The sequence below is a fragment of the Eptesicus fuscus genome, chromosome 5 (genome assembly GCF_027574615.1).
Source record: "Eptesicus fuscus isolate TK198812 chromosome 5, DD_ASM_mEF_20220401, whole genome shotgun sequence".
In the NCBI taxonomy this organism is placed as follows: domain Eukaryota; kingdom Metazoa; phylum Chordata; class Mammalia; order Chiroptera; family Vespertilionidae; genus Eptesicus; species Eptesicus fuscus.
Genome location: NC_072477.1, coordinates 106,768,586 through 106,791,784, shown reverse-complemented (window position 1 = coordinate 106,791,784; position 23,199 = coordinate 106,768,586). Strand labels below are relative to the sequence as shown.

The window sequence follows — 23,199 nt, the reverse complement described above, 5'->3', positions numbered from 1 at the left end:
CAGCTAGGCCTAGGCCAGTGGTCGGCAAACTCTAGTCAACAGAGCCAAATACCAACAGTACAACGACTGAAATTTCTTTTGAGAGCCGAAAACCGACTTCTGCGCATGGGCCTCGAAGTTTCAATCGCACTATATGTGCGTGCCCACACGTGGTATTTTGTGGAAGAGCCACACTCCAGGGGCCAAAGAGCCGCATGTGGCTCGCGAGCCGCGGTTCGCTGACCACTGTCCTAGGCAGAGCAGTGAAGGTTACAGTCATCCCTGACTGGGTGCAAACAGCTGTTATTAATCATAGCCTTTCTACCAGGATCTCACTTAGGGGAATGAGTAATGTAATTGGGTCACCATATAAAGACAAAAGGGGATAGGTTATAAACATGGTGAGAAGGAAGAGGGGTGGCGGGAAGGCAGTGTGCACTTGGCTCTGAGTTCAAGGTGATTCAGGCCCTCCCTACTGCTCTGTACTTGCCAGCTCCACTGGAGAGATGGGACCAAAATAGTGCAGCCCTTCCAGGCTCAGGCTTTTAGCCAAGTGCCGGCCTGACCTTTCTGTAATGTTCCCTGTGCACTGAGGCAGAAAGGAAAACATCAACCATCGGCTTTTCTTTCTGAAACTAATACTGAGTGGAGGACTGCAGCACCCAGGAAACTCAAGCCAGCTGTCTGCTCCCCGGGAGCAGCCAGAGGAGGCACCCAGGAAAGGCTAGGGCTCCATCTCCTGAGGTTACAGGGCCTCCAGGAAAGTCACAGCTCAGAGTCTACAAAGACCAGGGCATCCGTCAGCAGGTGCCCAAACCTAAGGGCATGTGTGGAACCTGTGGCAGTACCACCAGCTTCTAGGAGGGTGTGACAAGAGAAAAAGAGGCTGTAATCCCATGTAGGACACAGCCAGGTAGCCTAAGGATTCAAGCCATGTTCACCCACAACACCCCAGAAAGTGGTGAACAAGGAAGACAGTGAGTGGCTACTGGTAAAGAACTGGAGAGGGGGCTTGAAGACAGATACACGCTGGCCCCGTTACCACTCTTCCTGCTGTGGTGGAAGAGGGCCCTCCGAGGCTGGCAAACAGGGCGAGAGAGGCTGAGCTGAGCCTCCAAAGCATAGTTCCCTCTGGAATGCCCCGGGTCTCACCTGTCTCCCAGGCTAGGGATGCCGACCAACTGGATGACATAGATCCCTATTTGACAAAAAAATACAAAGAAGAACACGAAGAAGCTGAAAGAGTTGTCAGACCTGTGGAGAGAAGGGGGAAACCAGAAGTCACAAAAGGGCTTGGGACTCATTCCACAACAGTCCTCACATGGTCTGACATTCCTCCTCACTAGAAGCCATGAGGCAGAATGGGAGAGTACACAGAGCACTGTCTACAACAGGGGTCCTCAAACTTTTTAAACGGGGGGCCAGTTCACTGTCCCTCAGACCGTTGGAGGGCCGGACTATAGTTTAAAAAAAACTATGAACAAATTCCTATGCACACTGCACATATCTTATTTTGAAGTAAAAAAATAAAACGGCAAAAACACCTGCATGTGGCCCGCGGGCTGTAGTTTGAGGACGCCTGGTCTACAAAGACCCACAAACTATAATCAGAAAGGGCTTGCCTTTCACTGCCTTCCAATTTAAGGGGACAGTGCTGGATCCCTTCCTCAAAGAGCTAGTAAAGTTGCTTACCCAAAGGACAATATAAAGAGTGTAACAGTCCATCTCCTGGAGTACTTATCTGCATTTCATAACAGGGAAGAAAATCTAAGCCAAAGGTATAAACCTCTAATAATAAAACTGTAGGCCTGAGTGGCAGAAAAGGTATTTGGGAAGTAGAAGACACTAGATAAAACTGGTGTTTTGAGCACCTCCATTTCCTGTCCTTGAGGGCTAGAATACAGTGAGGGTTCAAGTCCTCCCTGCTGAGTGCATCCCAGCCCTGAAAAGCATCAGCTCTGAGGCACAATTCCAAAAGCCCTAAGGGTCTGTAAAGTGGATCCATTAAAGTCCACAGAATCTAGTCTAGATCAGCTGGTCAAATATTGGCATTCAGCGATGCTCCATAGTTACTAGGAAAGTAGGGGGAGGGGCATAAGTAAGCATGGAGGAATAAGCTATTAAAAGCGTATCTTAGAGTCTGACCCTATCATAGAATACCCTAGAGCAGTGGTCGGCAAACTCATTAGTCAACAGAGCCAAATATCAACAGTACAACGACTGAAATTTCTTTTGAGAGCCGAAAACCGACTTCTGCGCATGGGCCACGAAGTTTCAATCATACTGTACGTGCGCGCCCGCACGTGGTATTTTGTGGAAGAGCCACACTCCAGGGGCCAAAGAGCTGCATGTGGCTCGCGAGCCGCGGTTTGCCGGCCACTGCCCTAGAGCAACAATTTTCAACCTTTTTCATCTCATGGCACACATAAACTACTAAAATTCTGTGGCACAACAAAAATATATCTTTTGCCAATCTGACAAAAAATAGGTATACTTTTGATTCAGTCACACTGACAGCTACTGTGTTTGCTGCCGCCATGTTTTAATTTGACAATCTAAGGGAAAAGAGGTCAGTGCCATGACTAAATAGTCAGGTACCGCATGCTTTTAAATTCTTGCAGCACACCGGTTGAAAATCGCGGCCCTAGAACCTTGGAAGGGAGCTGAGGAAGCTCCTGCCTTCTCCCAGGCACTGAAACCCTCCCGCACCAAACAGACGGTGCAGTGGAAGGGCAAGTACGGCTCCTGCTCCCCGCTCCGGGTCTCCTTTCCTGGTCCAGATGGCCCCTGGTCCCTGCCAACGCTGGCTGTGGGTGGGAATGGGAAGTGAACTTCCCATTATCTATTCTGCTCTGACTGGAATGGGATCCCAGGGCTCATGGCCTTGGCTTGCTACCTGGGATGCCAGCCATATACGCCCCCCTTGTTCCAGCCCCACTCACCTGAAGGCCTTATAGATGGGTCGGTACCAACAAAGGAAGGCACAGGGGGTGAAGATCACAAACCACAGGATTGAGAGGCCGAAGTCTACTCCCTTGCTGCTGTCGACTAAGAACCAGGCCAGGCAGGCAAGCAGGTTCAGAAACAGAGTCACTGAATGCACTGTGGGAGAGGGGGGAGACAGACGTGGGCTGGTGCCAGGTGGCTGAGGGCTCCCGGATGTGGCAAACTATCCCTAGAGAGGAGACGAGGTCCATGCTGTCAGGGCAGCTGCAGCGAAAGTAAAGGACCTCGATCTGTACCCAAGCAGGGCTAGCTCCCGTCCTTGCTTTTCTGGGACCTCAAAACCAGGACCAAACCAAGCTCCTAAGAGGTGATGGGAGAGCCCAGGTATCTAAGGGGAATGGAGTCCTTGGGGAATGGAATCCTTCTCTAAGCAACTCTTTTCCCTGGCCCTGGGTGGTCCACAGGTTAGCAACCGGGAGTCTTTTATCCTCACTCCTAGGAGCCCAGGCGTCTGTGGGGAGGGGAAGCCTCCACCTAAGGAGAACCTTTTAGTGCAATGAGCTCCAACTCGAAGTCTCAAGCTAGTCTCACCCTACTTGATTCATGGTCTGGACTCGCCCTTGAGGGGAGGTTCCTATGACAGGAAGCAGTCTTCAGAGGGCCAACTATGTGGGCAAAGATCCCCACCCAGCCCAACCAGTGTGAGAAAGGCTGGAGTCTGCCAGGGAGGAGCAGCCAGAGCACAGACAAGGCTCTCAAGACACAGACCATTCAGCCCTAAGCGCAGAAGCACAGGAGCTGGACTCACACATCCAGAGATAGTAGAGCATCTTGCATATTCGCTGGTAGTCAGCAGGGATCTCTGTGGAGAAGTCCTGATAGAAGCAGGGCTTGACAGGGCACCACAAGGGCAAAGGCGGCCAATTGTTCTCTCTCACTGTGTAGAAGGAGATGATGAGATGAGGACCCCCAAAGGGGCATCAACAAGCGGGGTTCAGGGTATTCATGGATATAAAGTGGGAAGGGAAAAGGATGATGGGACATAAACACCCACACTCTCAGTGCAAGATAATGGACCCCAAATGTACTGGGAAACACAGAGCTAAACAGCCTAAGTCAGTGGTCGGCAAACTCATTAGTCAGCAGAGCCAAATACCAACAGAACAACGACTGAAATTTCTTCTGAGAGCCGAAAACCGACTTCTGCGCATGGGCCACGAAGTTTCAATCGCACTGTACGTGCGCGCCCGCACGTGGTATTTTGTGGAAGAGACACACTCAAGGGGCCAAAGAGCTGCATGTGGCTCGCGAGCCACGGTTTGCCGACCACTGGCCTAAGTGATTATTTTTTTGAACAGCCTATAACCAAGGAATCGTGGGGCCAATGCCCCCACTCTTATCAAATAATTTTACAGCTGGAAAGGAATGCAGAAATAATTTACACCCATTAAGGTTACACTACAGGTTTCCTGACTCCCACTTACTGCTCTCCCCAGGACCAACACCATTCTAAGATGACCAGGAGCTCAGCAAAGAGCTGAGGCTGCCCCAGGAACAAGCAGGCCGAGGGAACTCTCCTGCACCAGGACGGGAACCCAGGACCTAGTGTGGCCTCCCTTACCGTGTAAGTTGGCCACAGTGTTCTGCAACTCCCGTTCCTTTCGTTCTAGCTCGGCAGCTTTCCTGTCCAGTTCTTCCTGCTGCCGGAGTAGGCTTGCCTGGGCTGCAGAGGCCACAGCCTGGAGCGAAAAGGGAAGTGGAAGGCAACCAAACACAAGAGACAGAGGAACAGTGTTGGCCTGACAGGAAGTCACAGGGCCCATGCCCCATGCAGGGAGAGCTAGCTGGGAGTTCCAAGGGTAGTCCCGCCCCCTCCAATGTCGTGGGCACCTGAGACCACCAACGAGAGGCCAAGGGACCTGTCCCCTACTGCTCTTAAAACACCTCTGTGGCCCCTTTCCCATTACCAGGGTTCTCCTCTCCCCTTCATTCTGAAACTTGAGATAGGAGAACCATCCTCCATACTGTAGTCCAGGCCAAGTTCATTATATTGACCTTTGGGGTGATAGCAAAGGGCAGAAGGCATCACAACAGACTGTCTTGTAGTCAGAAACCCAGAGACCTAAGCCTCACTTGGAAAGCCTGGAGGGTGTGTGTGTGAAGGGAAACAGTGCAAACCTGCTAGTGAGTGGGATGGGGAAGCATGTGAGGCCACACTCTGTGCACCTGGAACCAGAGGGATGTATATTCAAGCACCTGCACCTGCTCCATTCCCAGGAACTGCTCCGAGGTCCACCGGACCTGTTACTGGCTACATCCCAGGACTGCCCTTTGGGTTGGCCCTGCTCCGCCTGGCTTTGATGATGTACAGTCCAAGCTTCACCCCTCTCCAGGCAGAGCAACGCCTCGGAGGGAAGCAGCCAGAGGACTCTGCGTGAGGCCGAGCAGAGCTGGGTCCAGAGTTCCAGCCCAGAGCCCAGTTCCTCCAGAAGTCTACAGTCCCTTTTAGGGAGCAAATACCAAACTGGTCATCTCACAGGATGATAAGCCAGGCATATGTGTACATGTGTGTTCTCTATCTCTCCGAAATGAGTTCTCCAAAGAGCTAAGGCTACCTTCAGGAGGTAAATTTCAGGCACTAGAGGTAGAAGCAGGACCAGAATTGACGGTGAGGGTCTTAGCCTATTTCCCCAAGTCTGTGACTTCAGGTGAGCTGGACCCAGGACCCCCCACCCAGCTGAACAAGAAAGGCTCCTCTGCCTCTAAGCCTTGCCTCACAGGATTCTAGGGCCGTGGGTGGGGCCCAGGATCCCAGGATTCCAGGATTCCATGCAGGGACAGCACTTTCAGAGTAAGTCTGGCCAAATGACAGGAGCAGCCTGGGGCCCACTGGAGTCCAGGCACCCTGCCCTCACTCACGCTCACCTATACGTTGCCTACCTTTGGGAGCTTTCGCATGTAGCTGTCTCTGAGAATACTATCTCCTCCTAGTAGCATCTGCCTCTCTGAGAGCTCGCTCACTGCCAGGAAACTGGTAGGCAGGAACTTGCTGGCCTGTCTAAGGAGGAGCTGCAACATACAACTCCACTGCTCACCAGGGGCAGTGAGGAGCATGGGGTAAACAATGAGGCAAGGGACGGAGCGTTGGGTACCAAGCAGACAAGATTCATGGTATTTGGTGAAGGGACCAAGAAAAAGAAGAAGGAAGGCAGGAATAAATAAGGTTAGGAAAAAAAGATGTTTTTTGGGCCCTGAGTAAAAAAAGGCCTCAGGTGGATCTGGAATGGCATGAGCGGCAATGCTCTGTCTGAAGACACCCAGAAGCCCAGCCTAGTGAGTAGGGCTTATTTTTTGGTGCTGACAGTGAGGTGGGGGGTGAGGGTTTATGTGAGCAGACCCTCCACATGCAAGTGACAAACTCTAAAGAGATTATTAAGAGGGCCCTTGAAGGGAAGCCAGAGAATAAGACCCCTGCCCACCCCGATATCAGGAGTCAGCTACTAGTCTGGGTGCTTCCCTTTCTGGAAAGGAGAGGCAAAGGGATCTTTGTCAACAGTACCTGGGGGGTTGGCTGGGTTGGTTCCACTGAGGGCTGGAGAACTGCTGGCTGCGAGGGCCCAGGGGGCTGGGTGACAGGAACCGTTGTTGCTGCATTTGTCTGCTTGGGACAGATTAAAGGAGTGAGGTGAGTGGGACGCCATTAGTTGGCCATGTGGGAGGCAAACCCACAACAGGGAGGGTGATATGCCCCTGCCTATGAGGAGTACTCCCTCTGTAGCTTTTCAGCCAACAAGCCTCAGGCTCTGAGCAGTGTGATGCCTAACCTGGCCTTTTTGGGTCCAGAGCTCCTGGAACTGCCTGCCCTGCCTTCTTCAGGAGGAGCCCAGATCATGGACCCTAAGAGGAGAACTGGTGGCTTCCTCATCTTACCCCCACCCCTCAAGTTCATGTTAAGACTGTCCCTTTGAGCCCTAGCGGTTTGGCTCAGCGGATAGAGTGTCAGCCTGCAGACTGAAGAGTCACAGGTTTGATTCCGGTCAAGGGCACATGCCTGGGTTGCAGGCTCGATCCCTCATAGGTGGTGTGCAGGAGGCAGCTGATCAATGATTCTCTCTCATCATGGATGTTTCTATTGCTCTCTCCCTCTCCCTTCCTCTCTGAAATCAATAAAGATATATTAAAAAAAAAAAAAAAAAAAAAGACTGTCCCTTTGAGCCCGGCCTCTGTGGCTCAGGGGTTGAGCATCATTAACCCATGAACCAGGATGTCACGGTTAGATTCCCGGTCAGGGCACATGCCCGGGTTTCAGACTCAATCCCCAGTAGGGAGTGCACAGGAGGCAGCCAATCAAATGTTTCTTTCTCATCATTGATGTTTCCATCTCTCTCCCTCTCCCTTCCTCTCTCTCTAAAATAAATAAAACATATTTAAAACAACAACACAAAAAGACTGTCCCTTTGAGAACTTGCAGATTCTCAGAACACTCAGTCTTGCCAAGGCTCCTTGCCCCAGAGGGCCCAGCGCCACCCAGAGGACCCAGGGACTGCTAAAGAGGACATGCTCACCAACCTCTGAGAAGGGGTTGAACTCAGCCAGGCCACCTTGTGGAGCACTGGTCAGCTGGGTCACAGAGGGATCCTGAGGAGGTAAAAAAGAGCCATTAGATGCTGAGGAGAAGGAGAAGGGACATAACCATCTCGGGGCCAGCAGGCAATCCCAGGGGGCCGGCTAAGTGAGGCCGCTGATGGCCCTTCCTAGTGCTCTGAACAGCCTCTTCTGCAGACTCCTGTGCCCGGCCCCTGCCACATGGAGCTGCAATCTCTTTCCTCTTTCTGGAAAAGGAGGGGTTCAGCCCAGATGACTTTCCAGAAGATATAAAGCAAGCTTTACACCCTGAGGCCTGGGAGTCAATACGAAATGTGTTCTTGTTAGTGCCCTTCACAGATTCATAACGGTTCCTAGTATTTCCCTCCAGGGAGGAGGGTTTTATGGTGGGGGTGGGGGTGAAGAGGTGGTATGGGTGGAGATTTTCACTTTATAACTTTTCTGTAATGTTTTATTCCTCTTATTTTTAAAGGACAGCTCCAGGTCTTAGAACAAAAGCATGCTGCCAGGTGCCAGTGCTGACTGATTAAGTCAAGCATGCTTAGGTGTACCAGTCAATAATGCGGATTTTGTCCAATAGATGGAGTTACACATATGTCGATATATATGCGATTTGATATGTATGCTATTTTGATGTATTGACAACAAGCTTCAAAACTTCATATATCAAATTTGCTGAAGGTGTTAACATCAGATATTTTTACGCTTAAAAATGTCAAATTTCGTGCCCCAAAAAAAGACATTTGTGGGAAATTTTAATTCATTACTTTATTTTGAAGAAAAAGTTATCATATACTTCGGGGAGCTTATGGTGAACATTGGTCCATCTCAAGATACTTGTGAACGCTGGTTTAAATGCTTTAAAAGTGATGATTTCGATGTGAAAAACAAAGAATGTCCAGGTCAACCGAAAAAGTTTGAAGACCAACAATTACAAGCATTATTGGATGAAGATGCGTGCCAAACTCAAAAACAACTTGCAGAAAGATTAAACGTTGCTCAGCAAACAATTTCTGATCATTTACAAGCAATGGGAAAGATTTTAAAGGAAGGAAAATGGGTGCCACATCAACTGAACGAAAGACAAATGGAAAACCGAAAAGTCATCAGCAAAATGTTGCTTCAATGGCACGAAAGTAAGTCCTTTTTGCATCGAATTGTGACTGGCGATGAAAAGTGGATTTATTTTGAGAATCCCAAATGCACAGAATCATGGGCTGATCCAGGTCAACCATCAACATCGACTGCAAGGCCAAATCGCTTCAGAAAGAAGACAATGCTCTGCGTTTGGTGGGATCAGGAAGGTGTGGTGTATTATGAGCTTCTAAAACCAGGTGAAACCATTAATACTGATCACTACCGACAACAAATAATCAATTTGAACTACGCTTTGATCGTGAAACTACCAGAATGTGCCAGAAGACACAGCAAAGTAATTTTGCTTCATGATGACGCACCATCACACACTTCAAAACCAGTTAAAGACATGATAAAAGATCTTGCCTGGGAAGTATTAACCCATCCACCGTATTCACCAGACCTTGCTCCTTCAGATTACCACTTGTTCTGATCAATGGCACACGCACTTTCTGAGCAGCACTTCAAAACGTACAAAGAAGTGGAAAATTGGGTCTCTGAATGGTTTGCCTCAAAACAAGAAAAGTTCTATTGGGACAGTATCCACAAATTACCTGAAAGGTGGGGGAAATGTGTAGCTAGCGATGGACATTACTTTTAATAAAGCACTTTTGGTGTTTCTCTTGAAATTATTGTTTTCTTTGATTACAAAATCCACCATTATTAACCGGTACACCTAGTAAAGAGATATAAAGGGCTCAGATAAAAAGCCAGAGAAATGTTTTTGGTAATTTTTTTCTCGATTCTTTTAAAAAAAAATACAAAAAGATCCTCAGAACACAGCTTATCCTAACCTTTTAATCTTCCCTTTGCCATCTGATCTCTGCCAAGGCCAGCCCTTCGGGCCTAGGCCCTGCACAGGCTCCCAGCCACCGTCTTCACCCAAGCAGCCTTTCTGCTGACTTGAGGCCAGTCTGTCTTCATCCTGCCCCTCACCAGCAGAGCTCCTACACACTCCCCCTTCTCCATACACATAGGTATGGAGCTCGGGTCCAGCTCAACACCATGCCTGGGTTGGGGAGAAACAGCTGTGAAGAGTAAGCAGACTGCCGCTGGACTCTGTCAAGGACCCTGTACAGGCCTCACCTAGGCTCCCCTGTCTGCACACCTCACCCCCATCCCTCACTCCTCATCCAGATGCTCCTGTCTTTCCAGCCCAGCCTCACCTCCACCAGGAAGCCTCCATAGATTGGATTTATTTATTTATTTAAATATATTTTATTTATTTCATACAGAGAGGAAGAGAGAGGGATAGAGAGCTAGAAACATCGATGAGAGAGAAACATCGATCAGCTGCCTCCTGCACACTCCCTCCTGGGGATGTGCCCACAACCAAGGTACATGCCCTTGACCGGAATCGAACCTGGGACCCTTCAGTCTGCAGGCCGATGCTCTATCCACTGAGCCAAACCAGTTAGGGCCATAGGTTGGATTTTTAAACACTATCTTAACATTAAATAGGCCCCATGGAACCCCCTAATTTTGCTATATGGAAAAAGACAATAGTTCACCATAAACAAATCCTGTCTCCATTAACAGGCTATAAATTCTGCAGCCAGGTGTCTAGTTCATACTCTGGCTTCCTAGTGCTTGGTGAAGGGTCTGTGTAGAGCAGAAGCTCAAGTAATGTCAGAGAACAAGTGCTGCATGTTGTAGGCCCTCTGCTCTCTCTAGGAGGCGCTGCCCAGATGCTAGGGCACCGAGGAGGAGCACCTGCATCCCAGCAGCCTGGGAAGAGGAGCCTGGAATGGGACACCCTGGGAGACAAGGATACTCCCATCTGAGGAGCTCTGGGCTCCTCTGAAAGTTGTGGGTGGCTTCAAGAGAAGCTGAGGCCTGGGGACAGAGGTAGGGAGGAGGAGGGACTGAGGAAGGGAGCTGACATTTACTGAGTGTCTACTCTGTGCCAGGCTTACCACACCAGGCTGCTACTGTGAAATTCTAGCCACCCCAGAACTGGCCACTGTGTCAAGCCATCCAAAAAGAAGGTTCTACTAGCTTCTTTCAACCTGGTTCCTCAAGAGAATTAAGCCCCACTACCCTAAGGCATCCACTGTCTGCAATGACTCGACTTCTCTCCTGTGCATCGTGAACCATCCTGGTTATATTCCATCCTTGAGAGAATGGAGAAAACAGTCAATCAATTTCTGTGTCCTGTGGCTCAGCTAAGGATCCCTGGCTAAGAAAAGCGACACCCTCTCCTCCTCATTCCACCTCAGACCACCCTGTGAGGGAGGAGTGTGTATCGTTGGCAGCTGGAGAAAGCCTCCACTCAGGGGAAGCAGCTCGACCAAGGTTTCAGAGTAGTGCTGAACCTGCCTCTGAATCCAAGGCTGGCTGTCTCCGAAGGCAAAAGTGGTAAACCTGGGAGGGAAAGACCCAGTTCTACCTTGTTTAGTGATGCACCCCCAAAGCCTGGTATAGCGCCGGACAAATGGAAGGTGCTCCATCAATGTGTGGTGGAATGAACCCCACTCTGGAAGGACACTGACAGGGGCACTGTGAGTGACCGGGATAACTGCTTCTGCTCATTTCTTTACTCCCAGGCCTCAGAGAAGTCCTTCTTGGGAAACTTCCTTTGTAGGACACATGCACAGAGTCTTGTGACTAAGAACCACACTGACTGGCCTGAATGAGGATCCTCAGCTTTTACTCTGAGTCACAAATAAGAAGTCAACAACAGCAATCTTCTTTTCCACTCACGGAGCATTAACTAATTCATAAGTGGGTCAAGTAGTTATTTAAAAGGATAGTGAGCCCTAGCTGGTTTGGCTCAGCGCATAGAGCGTCGGCCTGCGGACTAAAGGGTCCGGGTCCCAGGTTTGATTCTGGTCAAGGGCACATGCTCAGGTTGTGGGCTCGGTCCCCAGTGGGGGACATGGGGGCTCGGTCCCCAGTGGGGGGCATGCAGGAGGCAGCCGATCAATGTTTCTTTCTTATCATTGATGTTTCTATATCTCTCTCCCTCTCCCTTCTTCTCTGAAATCAATAAAAATATATTTAAAAAATAAACAAACAAACAAATAAGTAAGAGGATAGTGAGAGCTAAGTTTCACCTACAAAGAAGTAACCTAAAACTCCCTCAGTGCCAAAGGCCCTGGACTGACTAATGCCTTTTACTTAATTTATAACAAATAAAATGCTCCTGAACTCAGTTATTTTCATTCAGTTAACATTAAGTACACACTAAGATGAACAAGGCATAGCTCTTGCCTTCTGGAGTCCACGATCTGGTAGCTGAGACGTGCACAAGAACCCAGGGCAGAATGAAGACAGGAAGGGAGGAGAAGAAAGGTCTAGGCAGGGCTTTGAGGAAGGCAGGGTTCCAAGAGACAGGGAAAAAGGTGAGCAAAGGCCCAGTGAGTAAGGCTCACCACCGCTCTGGGGCAGGGGAACACTTCCATGTCATCAGGGTGTGAGGGACCCAAGAGAAAGAGGCAGAGTTCGGCTGCAGCTCTTCCAGGAGGGGCCCTGAAACACACACTGGTGTTCAGTGGTTTGGCAATGTCTTCCCTCGTGGCTCACGCGTCCTGCTGGGAGCTAGCTCTCTGGAACTTTCCCTGTTTTCCCATCTTACACTCTACCCAATAAACCCCAATGTGGGGTTTAGTTCTAGCTCCAAAGAAACATTAAATACCTTATGGGCTAAAAAACACTCCACCATTCTCTCTGGGAGGCATGGGGTCTCCAATACTGTAGAAGCTCTGCGAAGTCCTATTTGCTTTAGAGGCTGTCACAGAACAAGAAAAGCAACCACTCCCAGACAGGCTGGCTGGGTCCCAAGTGTACCAAGAGCCACAGTTAATCTTGGTACTTTGACCAAGAACCTAAGAATTTATCCTAAGGAAATATGACAAAAACACATAAAAATCTGTATCTGCAAAAACATTTATTGCACCAGTATTTACAATAGTAGAAAAAATCAGAAAACAACTTAAATATCTAATGACAGTAAACACAAGCATGCCCTAGCCAGTTTGGCTCAGTGGATAGAGCATCGGCCTGCGAACTGAAAGGTCCCAGGTTCGATTCCGGTCAAGGGCACATGCCCAGGTTGTGGGCTCGATCCCCAATGGGGGACTTGCAGGAGGCAACCGATCCATGATTCTCTCTCATCATGGATGTTTCTATCTCTCTCTCCCTCTTCCTTCCTCTCTGAAATCAATAAAAATATATTTAAATAATAATAATAATAATAATAATAATAATAATAAACTAAACACAAGCATGTTTTGGTACCCATTCCCTTAATGGCCTAAGCAGCCATTAAAAATTACAGCAGTGGCCCTAGCCAGTGTGGCTCAGTAGGTTGAATGTCGTCCCATACACCAACAGGTCATGTGGCTCCTGGTCAGGGCTCATGCCCGGGTTGCAGATTCAATTTCCAGTAGGGAGCGTGCAGGAGGCAGCCGATAAATGTTTCTCTCTCTCCTTCTCAAATTAAAAAAAAATATATATATATATATATATATATATATATATATATATTTTTTTTTTAATTAAAGCTATGAACATAGGGAGCAATACAGCAATACATTTTGTCCAAAGTACTCATGAAAACAGACTGGCAGGAAAACATCAAAATAACAATAGTTGCAAAAGACTGATAGAAATATGGATGCCTTAATTTTATTTTCCATAATGTGATTATTATTTTTATTTTAGGGAAACACATATTTTTAAAAAGAGCCTGAGTGATCCTGGGCCTACCTCCCTGCCACAGACAGTGAGTCTGAGCCGCCAGGCCTGACTTGGAGGCCCCATGACCTGGCACAGCACTCTCTGAGCACAGTCCATTCTCAGTCAAACTGTGCCACTCATCATTGCCTTCACCTCTGTCTGTTGCTACAGTACAAACCATTCCACACCAAGCACAGGGTGAGGACACCAAGGAAAAACATTGGTTCTTGCCTTCAAGAAGCAAATAGTGCCCTACCCGGTTTGGCTCAGTGGATAGAACATCGGCCTGTGGACTGAAGGGTCCCGGGTTTGACTCCAGTCAAGGGCATGTACCTTGGTTGCGGGCACATCCCCAGTAGGGGGTGTGCAGGAGGCAACTGATTGATGTTTCTCTCTCATCGATGTTTCTAACTCTCTATCCCTCTCCCTTCCTCTCTGTAAAAAAAAATCAATATATATATATATGATGTGCATGCCGTCCCTCACATTAAAAAAAAAAAAAAAAAGAAGCAAACAGTACAGAGCACAAAACAGGCCAGGGCAGAGATAGCACATAGTCAGTGCGGTAACAAGGTGAGGGCAGATGCAAGGGAATCACAGAGAAGGGCAGACTAAGCTATCTGCAAGAGTCAAGAAAGGCTTTACTGGCCTGGCCCCTGGCCCCCTGGAGCATGTGGCTCAGTTGGTTGGGTGTCACTGTGCCGGTTTGATTACATGCAGTACCGGGTGTGCAGGAGGCAGCCTATCTATATTGTGCTCTCACATTGATGTTTTTCTTTTCCTCTCCCTTACTCTCTCTCTAAAAATCAATATTCTTTTTTATTTTTATTTTTATTGATTTCAGAGAGAAAGGGAGAGGGAGAGAGAAAGAAACATCAATGATGAGAGAGAATCATTGATCGGCTGCCTCCTGCACGCCCCACACTGGGGATAGAGCCATAACCCGGTCATGTGCCGACTGAGAATAACCGTGATCTCCTGGTTTACAGGTCGACGCTCAACCACTGAGCCATGTCAGTCAGGCTAAACTACCGTTTAAAAGAAATAAAAAAGGCTCTACTGAGGTGGCAGCTCAGTTGAGAAATGAAATTTAGCAAGCACTAAAGGACAAGGCAAAAATAGCATTTGCAGGGACTTGGCACCTTTAAAAACAGCTTGCATGCGTTCAGGGAACAGGAGAAGGTTCTGAGGACTGTGGAGTGGGGTGTGTACAGAGAACAGCCAGGAGCACCAGGGAACCCACCTGAAGAAGGGGGAGGGCCAGACCGCAGGAGTTGGACTTGCCCCATGGGCAATAGAGGAAAACTAGAGACTGAGCAGGGATCGCCAGGATTGCCTCTGCCAGCCGTGGGGACTGCAATGCTGGAGGGAGGGTGCCGGGAAGACTGGCTGGGACACAAGAGTTCACATGGGTGACAGTGGGGACTGAACTAAAGGATGACAGCTGGGGACTAGAGAAGAGGGAGAGGCCCCGGAGACCCTTTTCAGGTAGATGCCACAGGGTTGGGCACTCTCTGGATTGTAGGGATATGGCATTACTCAGAGCAGGAGAGGAGGAGGCAGGGAAGGGAAAGGAAGGAGGTGAGCTGCCAGCTTGGGTGACCACTGAGCATGGTGAGTGATCACAGGACAAAAGGAACAGGTTTTTCAGGCGTGGATGTGGGGGAGCAGGAAGAAGATCTGAGAAGATACTGGGTCAAAATGGAGATACATATGCAATATAACTGGTTGGAATGGTTGGAAATGTCCAGGTGAGAGCTGAATACTGGTTTGAAGCTCAGGAGTTAAGTGAGAGCTAGATAAAGTACTAGATCTGGGATTGTTGTTATGTGAATGCTATTCTGAAGCCATGCAGATGGAAGAAATTACAGAAGTATACAGTGAGAAAAAAGTCAAGGACAGAACTCCAGGACACTTCTAAATGTATAAGATAAAGTTCTGAGGTAATTCTCCTGTCCCACAGGAAAGTCCTACCATGTCCATTTGGTGGTTTTGAGAATTCCCAGTCAGAGTCAAGCTGGAGCCTACCCTCGGGAAAGCAGCAAAACCATCCGTGTCTGCCAAGAACCTCGTGTAACTTTGTTTACACACAAATCACATTTCTGTCACCACTTTTTCTTCCCACGGGAGAGAACTGTTTTAAATCCTCAGGAAGCAGCCACACCACTGAGATTATCTTTTAACTGCAAAGAGGCAACATGCGAAAGTGATAAATTGTGTGATTTGGAAACTCATGGAGACCTAAAGGCTTTCTCTGTTCAGTGCCACCAGCTGGTCCACTCCCCTCCTTCAGATCAATGTGGGCCACCAGGTAGCCTGGCCGAAACACCAAGGAGGAAAGCAACGCTGTGGTGTGCCTGGGTGACCTGCTTGTCAGTGGCCTGCTGAAAAATCAAATGAACAGTGCACTGCCTACCTGTTTATCCCTTTACCTCCTCATCACCATGACAAGACTGAGAAACTTTTAGGAGCAGATACACTGGAAACAGTCCAAAGCAGGACCCGCATCTCCAGAGAGTACAAGGCAGATGCACCATCGTTAATAGAGGGGTTACCGAGTGCCACTGGAGGTTGTGAAATCAGCAACACTTGGCTTGCAGTTTCCTGCTTCCTCCCACAAGTTTAGTAAACCCTCAGCTGCACTCTTGTGACAACTTTCCTTTCATGGCTCTTTCTTTACAGGAAGTTTTCTAATAATTCCAATTATAACTATACCGTGCACAAGGAAGTCATAAAAGGCCACGCCCACAGTGTGGGGCAGGGATCGGAGTAGGGGGTGGATAAAGAACATGGGTAAGGTCTGGCCAGCATGGCTCAGTGGTTCGACCTATGAACCAGGAGGTCACAATTTGATTCCCAGTCAGGGCACATGCCCAGGTTGTGATCTTGATCTTCAGTAGGGGATGTGCAGGAGGCAGCCGAACAATGATTCTCTCTCATCATCATTGATGTTTCTATTTCTCCCTCCCTCTCCATTCCTCTCTGAAATCAATTAAAAAAATAAAATATATATATATATATATATATATATATATATATATGAACATGGGTAAGAAAGTCAACTTAAAGGAGAACTGGAAGTTTCATGAGATATTACAAAAGTTAGCAGAAAAAGGATTCAATGGTTTAATAACTTCGAGAAATGTTGGGTCATAGTTGAGGATTTCTCAGAGCCTTTAACAAATTAACAAGCCTTATCAATCTTCAAGAAAAATAGGAATATGTAGTGATTCCCAAAAACTTATTACTCAGAACATACACTACTTTAAAAGTACTATCTTGCCCAGCTGGCATGGTTGAGCATCAACCTATGAACCAAGAGGTCACAGTTCAATTCCTGGGTTGCCAGCTCGATGCAGGGCGTGCAGGAGATGGCTGATCAATGATTCTCTCTCATCATTGATGTTTCTATCTCTTTCTCCCTCTCCCTTCTTCTCTGAAATCTATTTAAAAATATTTTTTTAAAAAGTACTGTCTTAAAAAGCATAAGGCAATTATTCCAGCCCCACACACTGGAGGAAAAAAATAGCCTTGCTAATGCTAATTTGTTACTTTCACCCCTATCAGCACTCTCATTTTGTAAAATGTTTTTTTATTGATTTTAGAGAGGAAGGGAGAGGGATAGAGAGATAGAAACATCGATGAGAAACAGCAATTGGCTGCCTTTTGCATGCCCCCTATTGGCGATTGGGCCCGAAACCCGGGCAGGGCACATGACAGGGAATCGAACCAGGGAACTCTTGGTTCACGGGTCAGTGCTCAACCACTGAGCCACACCAGCCGGGCAGTACTCTCATTTTAAGAATGGTGGCGGTGGTGATGACATAACAGTTTTTTCTTGGCTGGCCTAAATAACCCCAGAGCAGGTTAAGACAATATCTGAGCTTTAAAAACCTTTAAAACAGCACTGTTCTGGGAATCAGATCCTTCTGGGAATCAGATCCAGGTCTGGGCTCCTTCCTGCTGCAAATTAGCCAGTGACTCAGGCATGTCCCATCCTCACTGGGTTCTTGGTTTTCTCATCTCTAAACTGAAGGGGTTAAAACAGACTTCTGAGGATATTCCCAGCTTTAATAGTCCACCATGGACTCTGAATGCTAAATATATTTTCACAACCCACCATCAAGTGATAGAAAAAAGGACTCTATCACTCCGGAGTTCTGGGCCAACACCATGGGTAAATGAAGCTGGGCTCACGCCCTGTCACCCAAAGGCTGCGCCCTCCGCTGTCCCGGCCCTGGCAGTCGTGGAACCAGATGCTGCCGGTACAGAGAGAGGGAGAGCAGCTCAGGAGGAGGAGCTTGGGGCCTCCCTTCCACAGCTCCTTCTCCCCACACAACTGTGCACCAAGGGGGAAAACCAGCCCAGAGTATGGAGAAGAGTCATAGCCACCCAACTCTCTTCTTCCTTCAAAGGATTCCCCAACCAGATGCTGCTATTCACAGGCCCACAGCTGTTTCCTGTCCTGCCACATTCTGGGACTGCCTGATGGACAGATTGTCTTGCTTGAATGCAGACGTTTCTTCTAACACAGTTTGCACAATCATTTCTGGGGCTGAAGATGTAGTTTAATACTTTCCAGCTAGTACTAATACAAAGCTGAACTCAGGCCAACTAGCTTGCCACTACTAGCAGTGGGGACAAGCTGACCACCTCTGTCAGACAGCAACAGACATTTTGTTTCTGACAGGACAAAAAAAAAAAAGCAAATGATTACACAGCACACAAACCAAAAGCCTACTGGATCCTTATGAAAACTCAAACTCCAGTATTATTCAGCAGTTTTGTAATTAAAGCAAAAACAGTTACCAGAAGACACTGGCAAATAAAATGCAAATATTCTTTTTCTTCCTTTTTTTGTTAATCCTCACTGAGGATATTTTTCCATTGATTTTTTTAGGGCGAGTAGGAGAGAGAAGGAAAGACAGAAAGAAACATCGATGTGATTAGAAACACTTCAATTGGTTGCCTCCTGCATGAGCCCTGACCCTGAATTGAACCTGCGACTCTTTGGCGCCCAGGCCGACGCTCTGTCCACTGAACCAAACGGGCTAGGGCCAAGTGTTCTTTCCTTACTCGACTAACAGAGGTGACTGAATTACATAAGAGACACGGTCCTTGCTAAAGGTCCTGTCAAGAAGCATTAAGCTACAAGAATTCCCTGATTTTACAAAGAACACGTCAACAAATTGTCTGGGGGATTCCCATTGGCTAAGTCACCTTGAGACCATGAAAGAAGCATAAAACGTTCAGCCTCCTAACAACGTATAGTAATTTTGTTCTAGTCTTTGGGGTTGGCTTTGACCCTTGAGGAGATTCAGGGTGGGAAAGCTCATGCTGCTGGCTGCAGAAAGGACCCTCCAAAACCTCCCCTGCACGTGCAGGAGGCTGACAACGACCAAAGCCCAAGCAGGACGGTTAACGTGCCGGTGACACCCTCCAGAGCAGAAACCTCCGGGCTGTACATCACCAGCGACACAGCACGGCTTCCCAGAACCGGTTTTACGCAGACACGAAACAAGAGGAGACCCAGCATTTCATTATGGAGAAAGAGTGCCCTGGCCCCTTGGCTCAAGGGCGGGGAAGTTTTGGCTTTAAGTAGGAAGACTGTTTCTTCCCCCATCGATTGACTGAAATGTGAGGCCAACTCGTAGGTCACTGCATCTCAACTACCCAGCCTCCACATACAGGTCCATCCGACCAACGCCAAGGCCCTCAGAGCTCTCACTTCTCTTCCCTCCCTGACCTGGGCTCTCCTGTCTAGCCAGTTCAGTCCAAAGCAGACTCTTGGCCAAAGTGTACTTCTTTTTTTTACATGTTTTTATTGATTTTAGAGAGAGGGAAAGAGAGATAGACACCTGGATGAGAGAGAAACATCAACATTGGTAGGCTGCCTCCTGACCACCGCCCACCGGGGATGGAGCCCGCAGGCCAGGCATGCGCCCCAATGAGAATCGAACCGGCGACCTCCTGGTGCTGGGTCCGATGGTCAACCACTGAGCCACACTGGCCGGGCCAAAGTGTCATTCTTATCAAGGCCATATTTCAGCTTATCACTCTCCCTAGCTTTCCTTCCCTGACCAATCTCTGGGGTCCTCTTGTACCTTAAACGCCGGTTTGGCTGTTGGGGGAGAGGAGAGAGGGTTGCCTTGGGATGTCCACCTTTCTCCACCCCACTAAGCCTCCCACCCCTTCATGATGCTGCGGTCACCCCTCTCCTCACGCGACTCGAACCAAGACGCGGGACTGAGGCGGTCACACTTCCCCGAGCACTTGTGGTGAGTGCAGTCCTTCCCCTCTGACTGGGGCACCTCCAGTCCGCCCAGCCCCTCCCCCGGAGCCGCCAGAGGGCTTTGTCCGGGAAGTCAGAGGGTCCCACCTCCTCCCCGGCCACCGGCGCCCAGCCCCTCGGGCCGTCCAGCCCCTCGGGCCGAGCACCTGCTGCCGGTACCGCCCCACGCGCGCCACGATAGGCCAGCCTGGGGAGCCCGCTCTCCCATTGGGCAGTCGGCCCGTCCCTCCCACGCCACGTCTCCTGGCGCTGGCGAAAAGGCCCGGGTGGTGGCCTGCGGCCCCGGGGAGAGCGACGTGTAGGAGGCTCTACCTGGAAGGGGTTCACGTCCATTGGGTCCGCGAAGGGGTTGGTGTCGAAGGCTGACATGGTAGTCGGCGGCTGACGGGCGAGATTCGCGAGCGTTTCTGCCTCCGGGCGCCGAGACCCAGCGGCTCTCTCCTGTCAGACCCTCCACTTCCGGGAGCGAGCCGGCCGTTCCGGCGCAGGCGCAGCGCCCTCCCCAGGGGCGTGATCCCGCACGTAACAGAGGTCCGCTCCGCCCTCCTGCCCTGCCCTCCTCTGCCGCAGCTTCTTCCTGGTGCCCGTGCTTCCGCGTCCCGGAGCTGGGGAGCCATTCCCCGCGGCTTCTCTATCTGACGGCATCGAGATTTGTGTTGGGAACTCCCCAATATAAACTTTCCAAGTAAACTCCTCTAAGGGGAGCCGGAAACCTAACTCTCCGGTTTTGGCCCAATCCTTGCAGGCCAGGCCAAGGGACCCCACCGGGCCTCTAGTATGCATGTAAGATCTTTGGTTAATCTCTTCCCACCCTCCCCCCTGCCCCCTTCCCTCTGAGATTCATCAGTCTGTTCCATGTTTCCATGCCTGTGTGTTGAGTGTCTGCCCCCTGGTGGTCAGTGCACATCATAGTGAACGGTTAAACAGTCCAACGGTCACTTAGGCTTTTATATCTATACTAGCGTTCACGTTGTAGGAAAAATCCTGTAATAGGGTTTCCTGCTGCACTCTACCCCGCCCTGCCTGCTCTCCTCCCTTGTCCCCCACCTCTCGTTCTCCACCAGCTCCCCTGCTGCTTTTCTCCCCCCCCCCCCCGCCCGCCAGCCCGCTCTCCTCCCTTCTCCCCCGGCCCCGCCTCCGCTCCTCCCTTCTCCCCTGCCCTGCCTGCTCAACTTCCTTCTCCCCTGGCCCCGCCTCCACTCCTCCCTTCTCCCCCAGCCCCGCCTCCACTCCTCCCTTCTCCCCCGGCCCCGCCTCCGCTCCTCCCTTCTCCCCTGCCCTGCCTGCTCAACTTCCTTCTCCCCTGGCCCCACCTCCACTCCTCCCTTCTCCCCCAGCCCCGCCTCCACTCCTCCCTTCTCCCCTGGCCCCGCCTCCACTCCTCCCTTCTCCCCTGGCCCCGCCTCCACTCCTCCCTTCTCCCCCCAGCCCCGCCTCCGCTCCTCCCTTCTCCCCCGGCCCCGCCTTCGCTCCTCCCTTCTCCTCTCCCTGGCTTGCTTGCTTCTCTGCAGCTTTGCTCCCTTCTGCAGCTCTTGGCTTTCTTTCTACACTGTCTTGATATGCAAATTAGCTGCCATCTTTGTTGGGGTAATTTGCATACCCATCCTGATTGGCTGGTGGGCGTGGCTTTGGCTGGTGGGCGTGGCTTGGGCGTAGCGAAGGTGCAGTCAATTTGCATATTTGTCTATTATTAGATAGGACTAGGGGCCCAGTGCATGAATTTGTGCACCTTGAAAGGAACTGTGGCCCTGAGGCTGTGGTGGGCACAGGGGCGGGTCTCAGCCCACCTCCGTGCCCCTGCCTGGCCCCTCCCACTGTGGCCCCCAATCCTCTGTCTGCCAGCAGACTCGCTCCTGCCACCACCGCTCCCATGTGCTGACAGCGCCAGCCCCACTCGCACCCGCTGACGGTGCGGAGCAATTGGGGCCAGCGCCGTCAGGGGGTGTGAGCAGCAGCTGCTGCCCCAATCACCCTTCAGGAGTAGGGGGAGGTGGAGAAGCCCTCAGGGGCAATCGGGGATGACAGCAGGTGTGAGTGGTGGCTCCGGTGCCAGCCATGAGTGCGAGCGCCAGGCGAGATGCAGGAGCAAAGAATTTTCAGTAACCACCAAAGGCTCGCCCCAATGACAGCAACTGGCGCCCCGCCTTGGCCTGGCGCCCCCGCTCACCTGCTCTACCATCCTTCTGCGGCCACCGCCCACCATGTTTCGCATGCATCCCCTGGTGGTCAGCGCACATCATAGTGACCGGTTGTTCACTTGTTCAGTTGTTCCGCCATTCGGTCTATTTGCATGTTAGGGGTTTTATATATAGATATATAACAGCCTAAGCTACAACCGAACAACAGGAACAACTGGTCAACCAGTCACTATGACACGCACTGACCACCAGGGGGCCAGACACTCAACACAGGAGCTGCCCCTGGAGGTCAGTGCACTCCCACAGCCAACCATCTGTGGCCGGCCAGCAGCATTGGCGTCTGGCATCTGGTCCTTCTGTGCCCAGCCCCTTCCCCCGGGGGGCCGAGGGACAGCTCCCTCCTCAGGCCCCTTAGCCAACCACCTGCACCCCATTCCAACCCGCCTCCCACCCCAGGCCAGCAGGCCCTAATCGGCCCACCACCCCGCCCACTGCCTGTCCACCACAGAGGGAAGGGGGGAGGCGGGGAACTGTGCAGTGGCGGGGCACCAGTGTTGGTGTTTAGTATCCATTCCTTCCGTGCTCTCTCCAGCGAACATTGCCTCCTCTCCCGACCCCACCGGGGCCTTTGGGCCCTGGGCTGGGACAGGGACCCTGAGGTGGGTGGTGGTGAACTCAGCCCCTTTCCCAGCGGTGCTAAGGGCCAGCTCCCTTCTTGGGGCCTGCAGCCAACCTCCCATGCCCTGTTCTTCCCCCAGCCGGCAGGCCCTGATAGGCCCGTAGTCCCTCCCCTATCCCTCCCCACAGCCGGCAGGACCCAATTGATCAGCCCTGATCGCCAGCCAGGCCTAGGGACCCCACCTGTGCACAAATTCATTCACTGGGCCTCTAGTATATAGATAATATCACAGGAAGCATACAGAGATATTTGCTGTCTGCAGCCTGAGAAAACAGTCTATACAACATGAGGCTGTCCTGCCTCCTTGTCTGCCCAACCTAGTATAATGGTGGACTGGTGAAGAAAGAATGGAACTTGTTATCATCAGTGTAGAGCTGGCCCACTTATCTGTCTTTGAACTCTCCTGGGATCTGTCCACTTTCCTGTGAAAGATATATCATGCATTTATTTATTAATTCACATATTCAACAAGGGAGGAGGTATAGTAGACCAGAACTCTATGTTCTTGGACCATTTACTTCATCTCTTCAAGATCCATTTTTCTCATCTCTAAAATGGGGCTCACCAAAAGACAAAGAGAGAATATTAAAAGCAGCAAGAGAAAAGCAGTTAGTTACCTACAAGGGAGCACCCATTCGAATGTCAGCTGATTTCTCAACAGAAACTATGCAGGCCAGACGGGAGTGGCAAGAAATATTCAAAGTGATGAATAGCAAGAACCTACAACCAAGATTACTCTACCC

At 50.2% G+C, this 23,199-nt stretch overlaps 1 protein-coding gene across 2 annotated transcripts in view; it reads right to left on the bottom strand.

The window, feature by feature from the left end:
* SCAMP2 (secretory carrier membrane protein 2) overlaps window positions 1-20,147 on the bottom strand; it is a 31,806-nt gene extending 11,659 nt beyond the window's left edge. The window contains exons 1-7 of one of the 2 annotated variants that reach the window (XM_028133420.2): window positions 19,952-20,147; window positions 7,495-7,563; window positions 6,485-6,586; window positions 4,547-4,664; window positions 3,734-3,862; window positions 2,922-3,081; window positions 1,132-1,233 (exon numbers count right to left, since the gene is read on the bottom strand). In XM_028133420.2, coding sequence (XP_027989221.1) covers window positions 1,132-1,233; window positions 2,922-3,081; window positions 3,734-3,862; window positions 4,547-4,664; window positions 6,485-6,586; window positions 7,495-7,563; window positions 19,952-20,008 — 737 coding nt within the window. In that variant the 5' untranslated portion in view covers window positions 20,009-20,147. The remainder of the gene's footprint in view (window positions 1-1,131; window positions 1,234-2,921; window positions 3,082-3,733; window positions 3,863-4,546; window positions 4,665-6,484; window positions 6,587-7,494; window positions 7,564-19,951) is intronic. The other variant, XM_008157058.3, reaches the window with a different exon arrangement.
* Window positions 20,148-23,199: the final 3,052 nt, after the last annotated feature.